The 12023-nt window shown below is 45.7% G+C and overlaps 1 protein-coding gene across 1 annotated transcript in view; it reads left to right on the forward strand.

Moving 5' to 3' along the window:
- Positions 1-12023, forward strand: part of PRDM10 (PR/SET domain 10) — a 44174-nt gene that overhangs the window by 27421 nt on the left and 4730 nt on the right. Inside the window, 9 exon segments of the mRNA XM_032709395.1 lie at positions 2138-2485; positions 4242-4397; positions 5071-5250; positions 6135-6245; positions 7482-7682; positions 8441-8584; positions 9628-9798; positions 10992-11132; positions 11755-11923. Of these exon segments, the coding sequence (XP_032565286.1) occupies positions 2138-2485; positions 4242-4397; positions 5071-5250; positions 6135-6245; positions 7482-7682; positions 8441-8584; positions 9628-9798; positions 10992-11132; positions 11755-11923 (1621 nt within the window).

Genomic DNA, 12023 nt, shown 5'->3' on the forward strand with positions numbered 1-12023 from the left:
AGACAACACTTAGTTCTCTTTTTCTGTTTTTATAGTTGATAGCTTATCTAGCCAAAGAGCAGTAAAACGATTCACCCTTCTGTGGCCCTTGGATAGCAGTGGGACTGTGTTGAGTTATCCTGCTGTCTTCCCACTCAGCTCCCGGGTAAGGTACCAGTGATCAAATAGCAAATTAATAGTGCAGTTCAGGACTTGAAGTGCATTTCTTCAACTATATGTGTTTTATTAGCATATCCCTGTGGTTCAGGGGAACTTATGTACTCGTGACTCCATACAGCATATTAGTTTTTACACAGCACATGTCTGTGTTTCCAGTTTCTGGGGTGACTTACAGCAGATCTCTGTATTTCCCATTGTCTCACTTGTAAAATGGAGAATGGAGATGATGACAGTTCATTTGGAGCTCCTGTATGAAACTCATAGGTTTTTGAGTAATTCTCCCGTTCCTTTCCTGGAATGGAAGTCTAGGTTCGCCTCTGCAGTTCAGATGGTGAAAAGGACCTTTCAGGCTCACAAATTTAATCCTTAACACAGCATTTGACAGTATTCCCAAGCTGTTCCCTCATTGCAGCAGAAGAGCTCCTAACTTCACTTATTCAATGTCAGCTGTTGGCAGGCACTTAAGGGACACAGCAAATGTCAGCTGTGTCAGCTGTCACATTCCCGCAAGGAAAGGAGAGAGGAAACCAGGGGAATCTTTTTTCAGAAGTCTCGAATGTAGCTCAGGGAAAAGTGGGTCATATGGAACATGTGTGAGCAGGGGTATCAGCAATGTCTAGTGCTATTTAGAATCATGGAATGGTTTGGGTTGAAAGAGACCTTAAAGCTCATCTTGTTCCATCCCCTGCCATGGGCAGGGACACCTTCCACTAGAGCAGGTTGCTCCAAGCCCCGTCCAACCTGGCCGTGGGCACTTCCAGGGATGGGGCAGCCAGCCACAGCTTCTCTGGGCAACCTGTGCCAGGGCCTCACCATCCTCCTAGCCAAGAATTCCTTCCTAATATCCCATCTTACCATGCCCTCCAGGTTATTTCTCTAGCTTCTGTGTGTAACATGTGAAAAGAGAAGACATCAATAAATCACCATTTATGGATCTTAATTTGGAGAAGAGAAGATAATGCTTAGACTTAATGCTTAGAGCATTGCACTGTACTTTGAGTGCTGTGTGCTGTGAGATTTTATACATGCAGAGGTAGCACCTAATTCCAGCTTTCCAATTATCCAACATGAAATTTTAATCCAGTATTGAAATGCAGATGCAGGACACACTTCCCTCTTTCTACAGGCAACATGTACAGCAGCATCTCTTCCTCCAGCAGACACTGCTGGATCAGGACTGGGATGGCTCTATAATATTTATCTGAAAGGGAGAAGGGGAAGAGAGAATAATCAGGAAATGTCACAGAAAAGGTAGAGTGAAGGAAAACACACCAAAACAAAATAGAGGCCGAGAAGAGATGTTGTGCACAGTAGGAGTGGAGAACTGCTCACAAGTTGTTACCTGCTGCTCCTAAACCTGCCATTCTGCCCCTGCTGTCATGTTTTGAAACGCTATTCTTCTTTTTCATAACAGCAGAAAGGCTTACAGTAGCACCTCTTGAATGTATGCTCCAGCAGAAGTTTTCCAGGCAATGCTAAACCCCAGCTGCACGTCTCTGTGGTGATCTTTGGTGAGAAGGTGATGTAAAGGGCTGTGGAATTTCATAAGCCCTGCTCCTGAGGGAAACAGGGCGCTGGCTCACCGTCCCTTTTTATGGTGGCTGAACTTGTGACCTGATCCCCCAAAACCAGTGGGAATTGCAGCTTTTCTCAGGCCCAGGTCTGTACTGCAGAGAGGACTTGTCTTTAGCATGGCATTTTTCTGGAAAATAAGCTAAATAGAAGAAATCAGGGATGGAGAGGAAACTCTGCACTGTGTTCTGCTAACTCAAGGTGTAACTGCAGGTATGTCCCCTGACTCCTGCCTGCACAGCCTCCCCTGCTGTGAAATGGAGACAGAATATGATGCAACATCATAGGTTGTTCACTGCTCATCTGGTATAGGTTTGCTGCTCATCTGGTATATCTAATCCTGAGAATATCTGGATGTGGAATCTATCCTTAAAGAAGCTAAAGGTATCTGGGATGTTTCTTTCAGAATGCAGCTCTGCAGCACCTGTTCATCCGAAAATCCTTCCGGCCCTTCAAATGCCTGCAGTGTGGGAAGGCCTTCCGGGAGAAGGACAAGCTGGATCAGCACCTGCGCTTCCACGGCCGGGAGGGGAACTGCCCCCTGACCTGTGACATCTGCAACAAGGGCTTCATCAACAGTGGTGCCCTCGAGAGCCACATGAAGTTCCACATGGACCAGAAAACCTACTCCTGCATCTTCTGCCCCGAGTCCTTTGACCGCCTGGATCTGCTCAAAGACCATGTGGCCATCCATGTCAACGACGGCTATTTCACCTGCCCCACCTGTAAGAAACGCTTCCCAGATTTCATCCAGGTGAGGTGCCCTGCTGATTTGAAGCACTGCCTTCTGGGTCTCTCTCAAGGCTATGGATTTTCAGCCCTCTCCCTGTGAAATGCTGCACAGGAGTTCCTTTGCACATGATGAAGGGATCCACATCTGTCAGAAACTGAAAAGGAAGAGTGGCCAAGCACTTGTAGATGTTGTCTTATGCTGCTGAAGTGCTCTGTCCACTCAGTCATCAGATGTGGTGCTTCAGTCTGGCATTTGAAAACACTGTACTGCAGGAGGCTGGGTCCCTTAGTCCCCAGAAATGCCCAAAGCAGAGGCCCTGGTTACCACAGCTCCACGGCATAAAAAGGGATTGTCTTTTGCCGTACTCAGCTTGTACTTGAACATACCTTATCCTTTGTCATTAGAACTCTGAACAAAAAAAAAAACAGTGTTTTTTTGTCTTTAATCCCTTGCCTGGTTTTTGTCAGGATAATTCATTTAAACAGCTTGCAGAAATGCCAGAACAGATCAGGATACTCTGCTTCCTGACTTCCCCCCTGGGCTTCAGCTGGGCACTTTCTTCTCCTTCCCTGCACACTGCTTAGGACTGCACTGGAGCAGTGAGTAATGCAGCTACTCTGTGCAGTGAGCAGAGCACTTGGGGAAGGTCATTAATAGAATTTAAAGATTCTATTTCCATGTCCAATAAGAAAAAAACTGAGATGTACCATTAATATATTCATTATTCTTCCTAGGAACAAAGCAGTGTTACTGAGCAGCCTGACTGAACTGAAATGTAGAAAGCCAGTTTGTATTAGTAATAGGAACTGATAGACTGTCCACTAGGCTAAAGAGGAAAGGATGGGGAAAAGTGATTGACTAATACAACTCCATCCTGGCAGAAGCCCTTTATCTTCTGTAAATGTTGCACAAGGAAAAATGTTGATGATTCAGAAATGCTGTACTGCAACCTAATTCCCCATAAACTTTCCCATGCAAATGATCAAGTCAGAAGAAGGACCCATGGCTTTTTTCCAGCTATTCAGCTCTATTTTTGAAATTTAACAATGATTTTTTTTCTCTTCTTGCTATAGGAATAATTATGTCTAGTCACTGCTGTCTATTTAAGTACTTCTATGTGGAACACATAAAGACACCAAGTTGTTCCATGTATGATCAGTATTAGAATATGGTAGAGATTTAATTAGAGATCCGTTTCTTGAGTAATGCTTGCATTTCAAATGTCAAACCTCATTAGTTCCTTTATTTGGGGGGGAACCCCACTAGATGTTTCAAGAGGTCAAGGATAGTCCCAGAGTATGGAGAAGTAATTGCCATTCAGGAATGGTGTGCAAATGCTTTTCTGATTAAGGCTCTTTTTTTTTTTTTGCCAATTGTAATTGCACGCTCATTCTCTCTGATTGAAAGGAATTAGTCCCTGCATTTAGATTTCTTACAAATGTAGGGAAGATAATGAACCTCAGATGAATGTGTTCACTCGAGGGTGATTCAGTACAACATCGTGGACCTTTGCTGCCCATTAAGTGCAACTGTGCAATAGCTGATGCCTTCAAGAATCAATCTTGAAGAAATCAAATCATCCATCCATAAAGATGTTATGGCTTTATAGAAACTATTGTTGAGATATCTGTTCTGATCAAATACTTTTTAAACCAAAACAGATTAGACAACTTCAAAACCTTTTTCCTTTCTTTCTTTTCAATAGGGTTTCCTAGACTGTTTTACCACTCACTTCTCTCTTGCATAAGCTCCATTTTTGTATGATCTGCCATTCCAGGTCAAGAAGCACGTGCGCAGTTTCCACTCTGAGAAGATTTACCAGTGCACAGAGTGTGACAAGGCTTTCTGCCGCCCCGACAAGCTGCGGCTCCACATGCTGCGGCACTCGGACCGCAAGGACTTCCTGTGCTCCACCTGTGGCAAGCAGTTCAAGGTGAGGTGGCTCTTGGCTGGACCATTCCTGATACAACAAACACCATTTCTTGCCCTCCTTCAAGTAGATAAGTTCATGTTCTCAAAGGTGGAAGCAAATAATATGTGTAAACATGGTAGTCTTGCCTGCAAGTTGCCTGTACTGCTTGGTGTTGTATGTGAGCTACAACATCCATTCCTAAGGGGCAAGGCCACCCCAGCATCTTATTTCAAACAGATCTTATTTCTAATAATTTAACAGCAAAGGGACTTTCTATCTACTCATTAAGAACTAGATCATGATTCAGCTCCACTAGCAGGTGCTTGGGTTGTATTGTTTATATCAGTTCAGTAAAGAAACTGCTTGCTGATGCCAGTGAATTAATCTTATTCCTGACAGAGGTGCCTGTGTCCATGGCATCCATCCTGTCAGCATGTCATCCAGATGCCTTTCCAAATCCCACCAGAACAGATGGAGTGGACTGTGAGCCAGGTAAACTGTGGTGGCAGCAGCCTGCTCCTTGTCACTGAGCTTGTAATGGGACACTGAGGGACTGGACACTTTTGGGTGAAGAAACACATTTTTCTGAGAGGAAAAGCTGGAGCGAGATCCCTGAAAACTCACATTCATGACAGGTCGTAAGGCAGTCACTGGGGTGGTGCTGACATTTTTCTCCCCGATTGCTCTTTCCCAGAGGAAGGACAAGCTGCGAGAGCACATGCAGAGGATGCATAACCCAGAGAGGGAGGCCAAGAAGGCCGATCGGATCAGCCGCTCGAAAACCTTCAAGCCCCGGATCGCGTCCACCGACTACGAGAGCTTCATGTTCAAGTGCCGCCTCTGCATGATGGGCTTCCGCCGCAGGGGCATGTTGGTGAGTGCCTGGCTGCTCCTACAGCCTCCTGCTCTATCCTGATCAATAGTTAAAGAGGGAAGATGGAATTCCAGTGGTTGGAATGCAATGATCATAGAAGGCTTTGGGCTGGAAGAGACCTTAAAGCTCATCTTACTCCAATCCCCTGCCATGGGCAGGGACACCTTCCACTAGACCAATTTGATCAGAGCTCTGTCCAGCCTGGTCTTATCCAGCCAGGATGCTGTGAAACAGGGCAAATTTTATAGCTGAGTTGAGGTGATACATCTTTTATTAAACCTGTGTGTCTTGTCTCCTCAGCAAATGTGTCTTTGCACATTTCACTGCCTGCCTTGTATGTCTGGTTGTCACTCCCATATTTCAACACTAAGTAATGCTGACTGACGTGTAATGTATTTTAACAGAACATGAGATGAAAATATTGCCTAATTCAGCCTTACAGCTTCGGTTTTCTTAATCTCTTTCTGTGTTTTGTTTCTCCCCCTTCTTGAGGGCCTCTCCTGGCCATGCCCTGTCACTGCCTCTGGGTGAAGGCTGTACTGCAGCAAGAGATCTTGTTTGCAGAGGTTTCATGGGGGCTGTGATCTGGGCAGAGGCCCTTTACACTGCCTCACTCTCAGCTGCAAGACAGTTCTGGCGAGCTATTTTACCCCTTCCCATCTTAGTTTGATTAGAGAAACTGTAAATGAGATCTAGCAAGACCATGTTTACCTTCAGCAGCCAACTGTGAGTGCACAATACCCCTTGCAGCAGCAAATGCTTCTGGTGCTGCTGACTTGCATCATTCACTTCTGGTTTGGCTGTTATCCATGTCTAGGAGAAGCAGCAATTGTTTGGTTTTCAGCTGTAATATGTTCTTGTTCTCTGTGTTTCTTTTTCCTAAGGTGAATCATTTATCCAAGAGACATCCAGACATGAAAATAGAAGAGGTGCCAGAGCTCACGTTGCCCATCATCAAACCCAACAGAGATTACTTCTGTCAATACTGTGATAAGGTGTGTGGGAAGTCACCCCTCAGAGGACAGCTCAGTCCCAGACCTGTATGCAGCCAATCCGTCTCTGTATAGAAATCTCTGGCAGGGTTTGTAGCCTTTTCTGAGGTGGTTGCCAGCAACATTCTGCTGTACTGTCCAAAAAAAATGAAGACAAAATGCGCTTAGGCCAAGGCAGTGGAATGCTAATTGAAAACTGGAGTTATCCTTTTCTGCTGTCTTTGGCACTGGAAAACAAATACTGTTATCCAGCAAACAGTCACTGACTCTTAGTCCTGTGTCAGCCCAGGATGAAGTATCCTGTCTGTCTATAGTTCCTGAATGCTAAGTTCTTTTGGTTTCTGTATCACTCCTAAAAGTCTCTAGCTCCTTTTGCTGTAAGCTGCTCATTTAGTCATATGCCAGTAATTCCAGTGTTCAGTGGAGCCTGAAGCTGTTTCTGCAGTGCCTTTGCGTTCCCGCTCTTATTCCCTGGCGTTTGCTTTTTGTGCATGGGGGCATTTATTTACCAGGCAGTGTATTTTATATGTCCTTATCCTCAGTATATTCTTCTGTGATGCTTCCTTTCTTTTCTTTGAAGGGAGAAAAAATAGTTTTAAATAATATTACAGAATATTCATTTGTTGCGGTGCCTAAAAAGAATTAAAAAATATGTCGATCACTGAACTAAAACAGTTTGATGCTTTGTGTGTGAGGAGAGTGGAGGCATCGATCCTCATAACAAATGAACATTGGGCAAATTACAGCTTTGGTGATCAGTGGCTTCTCTTACATTTGACCTTCAAGTACCAGGCAAAAAGGGTTTTCCTCTTGCCTCCTTGTCCTGCTCTGAGTCCGGTTGCGGCATACAGTATGTTCTCAAAAGGCTTCTGTGTGCTACACAAGAAGTTAGTTGTTTTTACAGACTGATTAAGCACTGGAAGGGTTATATATGTTCATGCATTATGTTGTAATTTTGGGGGGATTTAACTAAACATAGAGAATCACAGAATATGCTGAGCTGGGGGAGATCCATCAGGATCATCAAGTCCAATTTCTGGCCCAGTGCAGGACACCTCGGCAATCCCACCATGTGCCTGAGAGTGTTGTCCAAACACTTCTTGAACTCAGACAGGCTTGGGGCTGTGACCACTGCCCTGCGCAGACACACGCAGACCTTCCAGATCAAGATAACTGGTAGCTGTTTTCTGTGCAGAAATCAGCAGTGCACCATTTTAATTCCAAATCTTTCCCCTGCAGGTGTACAAGAGTGCCAGCAAACGCAAAGCACACATCCTGAAGAACCATCCTGGTGCTGAGCTGCCTCCAAGCATCCGGAAGCTGCGTCCTGCAGGCCCGGGAGAGCCGGATCCCATGCTGAGCACCCACACTCAGCTCACAGGCACCATTGCCACCCCTCCCGTGTGCTGCCCTCACTGCTCCAAGCAGTACAGCAGTAAGGTACGAGGCGTTTTGGCCCCAAAAGGCACAGCCTGTCCCTGGTGATGCTCTTTCACCACAGCCCGTCACCTATCACTCTTAGTCTGAGTCAGAGCGCTGGTGTCATGGCGTGTGCTGACAATGCAGGCACAGCCTGCTTGTTTTAGGGCTAAAAGGTTCCCTGAATAGAGGGCACAAGCTTGAAAGAAGGAATGGAAAAGTTACCAGAGCGTGATCACAAATGGAAAGGCTTGGAAACTGCTCACTGACAGTTACAAGGGAGAGGAGTGGGGAAACAAAACACAGAAAAGATGACCTTCGGAAAAAGTCCCCCAAATACTTGGCTGTGTTGGGGTAAAAAGCTACTGGATGTGCTGTTTGGGGCAATATTTCAGTGTCAGGTAGCTCTAATCAGCAGCGGCTTTCTGATCCTTGTTTCTTGACCAGAGCATCCCATAGTGTGAATCTTGATGGTGCCTCACTGAGGGAAACCTAAAAGCTGCAGTTGGCCGGACTGGTGGATTTCACGGAATCCCAAAATATGCTGAGTTGGAAGGGCCCCACAAGGACCATCCAGTCCAACCCTCAGCCCTGCACAGGCCCATCCCTAAGATTCACCCCCTGTGCCCCAGAGGATCATCCAAACCCTCTTGGAGCTCTGGCAGCCTTGGTGCTGTGCCCACTGCCCTGGAGAGCCTGTTCAGTGCCCAACCAGCCTCATTTCCCATGGCCCCAAGCAGTGTTCCTGCCCATCCTTCTAACACTGTTTGTTTCTGTAGACAAAGATGGTACAACACATCCGTAAGAAGCACCCAGAGCTCGCTCAGCTCCCGAACACGATCCACGCCCCGCTGGCCACGGCCGTCATCAGCTCCACCCCCGCTGTCCTGGCCACCGACAGCACCACCGGCGAGACCGTAGTGGTAAGGGCTGCAGGCCAGGGGAGGGGAACAGACACAGCAGAGGCCCTCTGGTATTAGTGATCTTACTTTATTTGGCAGACATCATTTTAAAGGCTGCGTTAGGACATGATTTGAGATCACGTCTGGTTTTGAGTCTGGTTTAGTTTTGCTCTGCCAGAACTGTGTATTTCTTTCTGGAGCTCTTAAGGATTTGCCTTTTTTCCCCAACTCCATTCCCTTCTTTCATTCAGACCTACTGATTCCACATAATACATTCACATATGCCTAATGAACTCAGAAACACACATCTCATGGATTTTCACTGGGACTACTCCCCTGAGGTACTTGCAGTTCTTGGGATCAAGAGAACATGTTTAACAGTGACTGGGAACTGGATCCAGCTGTGTTCAGGGAGTCAAGATCTCTGTAGGCCTTTGGACAGTGCAGCACTGACTGATATGAATCTCCAGTGGCTGATCTCTGTTAACACATCAGCTGCCACAGAAGTGAAAGCTGAGACTAGAAAATCTGACATGTATCCCTCAGGGGTGCTGAGATGCTGCATAGTTGTAGAAATCCTATTGATCACAGTTTAAAACTGTTGGAAGACTAAGTGGATAAAAGACTGTTTTGCTTGAAAAATGAGAGGTTCAATCAGGATGCTGTTGGCTTCATACACCTCACTAATTAGATATTAAATGGTTTTACCTACTTCAGAAATACAGTTGTCAAGAAAAGTATCAGTCTGGAGGAGGAAGGATGGAATATGACCATGAAGCACTTTTTGACTTGGAAATGAAGTCAGCTCCTTACAAATGCAGGACTTTTGTTGTCTAATAGAAAAATAATGATATTTATTATGGTATGTTAAGTTAGCCCTTAATGGTCCTCTAGTGGATGATCCCTGGTGATTACTTATGACCCCAACCTCCGCACACATTGAGCTCTTGTAAATAAATGACCAGGCCCAAGGTAAGTGTAAGTTCAGTGTGAGGAACTTTTGCCTTGCAAAAGTGCATCAATATGCAAAGATGGTTTGTATCTCTCTCCTTCTCCCTGCTCAGACAACAGATTTACTGACCCAGGCCATGACAGAGATATCCCAGACCCTCACCACGGACTACCGGACTCCCCAAGGGGATTACCAGCGCATCCAGTACATCCCTGTGTCCCAGTCCACAACTGGCTTGCAGCAGCCTCAGCACATACAGCTGCAGGTTGTTCAAGTGGCCCAGGTGAGTAACCTGCTGGGAGTCTTGCTGTGCTTTTGCCCCCTTCCACACCAAGCCTGTGCATTCTTGGGGCTGTAGCGCTCAGAAGTTTGTTAAGAAGTGGTTACAAAAGGTGGTGCAGACCACTTCTTACAGATAAATCAATTGATAATGCATAGGGTTCCCTTCATAAGCATTGTGTACTGGGCGTAAATAGTCCTGCCAGCCTTGGTCAGCTTGCTGGAGACACACCAACATTAAGTCTTGACTTAATTCTCCCCATCTGGGCACCCTCGCTCGAGTCTGCTCCAGGAACGTTTTCCACCAACTGGAAAAGTGGGTCAGTGGGTGACCTGTTTTCTGCAGTTCAAGACTAATTTGTACTTCCTTGTTCTCGGTGAACCGGAGCCAAAATTTGGGAGTACAGAGAGTGCTCGCTTGTTCCCTTCATATCATTTATTAGAATATTCATTCCCTGATGCTCAACAGCCTCCTAAAAATAAAACCAGAGTGTAACTAGAGTAACTGAGCAAGATAGGCAGCTGTAAGGAATCACTGTAGCCTTCAAGTCTGTTATCGACTGGGTAAAGCTGAAACTACCATTTGTTTGGATTTGAATCTGAAATTCTGTGTTCTCTCTGGCCCCTCGTTACAAATCAGGTTATGAATTGGGTTAATAAAGGCCTAAACAATGGCCCCAGTTAATAGTGACTGTGGCTGTTGTAACCATACAAGAGCATGAGTACCGATTCCTGCAGTATTATTAATATTATCAAGACCTGAGACTTGAAATTAAGTTACTGCAATTGGTATCATTAGCAGGTGTTGTTCAAAAAATCCATTAAAAGCCTCTGGCCCCTTGCCTTGACGCAGCTATGCCAAACTACAGAATTGGATATGCAGATCTTAAGTATGTGAACATTTTATGGAAAGATGCAAATCCTGGTTTTCAGACCAGTCACTGCCACAAGCAGCTTGTATGAGCTCAGACAAGTCCTTGTCATTGAGATCACTGAGATAAAACCATCTCTGTGCCATTACATCTGTTAAGTGTACTTTACCTCCTAGGAGTGCAAAGAAACTCAACAGGCTTGAGCAGGAGTGCTCCACTATGGCTCCTACCTCATTATTCCACACCTTGTGTCCCAGAAGAGATTTACATTGCTGCTTCTGTAAAGAATTTGAAATATGCACCTCTGCTTATTTTTTTTCCCCAGGCTACCTCACCTCACCAGTCCCAGCACTCCACAGTGGACGTTGGGCAGCTCCATGACCCCCAGACATACACCCAGCATGCCATCCAGGTGCAGCACATCCAGGTCACAGAGCCATCGCCAGCAGCTCAGTCATCACCACAGGTATTTCCCTCTTCTCTTGCAGGAGTCTTTTCCCTGCCAATCTGTTCCGCTGACATATTGCATGTGCTGAGGCAGGAGACAGTCTTCTCTATGTCACTTAAAGGACCACACATGAAATGACTCTCACATGAACATCTCTGAGATCATCAAGTAGTTCCCAGGTGTCTCAGGATGTATGGGGGTGTTGTGTTGTGGTTTTGTTTGGGGTGTTTGTTGTGTGGGTTTTTCGGTGGTTTTTTTTTTTTTCCCCTAAGTTAGAGATAAATAGTTGGGAACTGACAAATTTGCAGCTTAAATAGAGTTTGTTGGTTAAAATATGTAAATGGAAACTGGCATTCCTCAAATATTTGAAGTGCAGCTCTTCGTTCTCTTGGGTAGAATTTAGCCTCTAATCTCCGTTCTCTGCCACAGACTCACTTGGGCAAACAACATCTCTGTTTTTCCTGGTCTGTGCTTACTGGCCATAAAGTGAAGCAAGTTAGAGGAGAGGGAGGAGAGTTTTGCATTTCTTGTGCTTGATGTGCCCTGTGTTTTCCCTTTGTAAGAAGGATGTATCTGGAAGAGTACAGAGCTATGCAATCCTAACCCACACCAAGAACACTTACACCTTTTTTTTCTTTAGGTTGGAGGTCAGCCTTTGAGTCCCTCCTCGCAACAACCCCAGCAGGAACTCAACCCTTCACAGATGCAGACTGTGACACCGACACCAAACCAAGGCCTGCAGCAGCAGCAGGGCTCCTCAGTCCAGCACACGTATCTCCCCAGCACTTGGAACTCCTTTCGGAGCTACTGTGAGTGTCACAGTACTCTCACTACTTGCCTGGCCAGTGTGTGTGACTAATATGTGCCCCAGGTCTCCAGCTACCAAACAGGATTGTGTTTTCAGAGCTC

This window comes from Chiroxiphia lanceolata, chromosome 23, assembly GCF_009829145.1.
Source record: "Chiroxiphia lanceolata isolate bChiLan1 chromosome 23, bChiLan1.pri, whole genome shotgun sequence".
NCBI classification, from domain to species: Eukaryota; Metazoa; Chordata; class Aves; order Passeriformes; family Pipridae; genus Chiroxiphia; species Chiroxiphia lanceolata.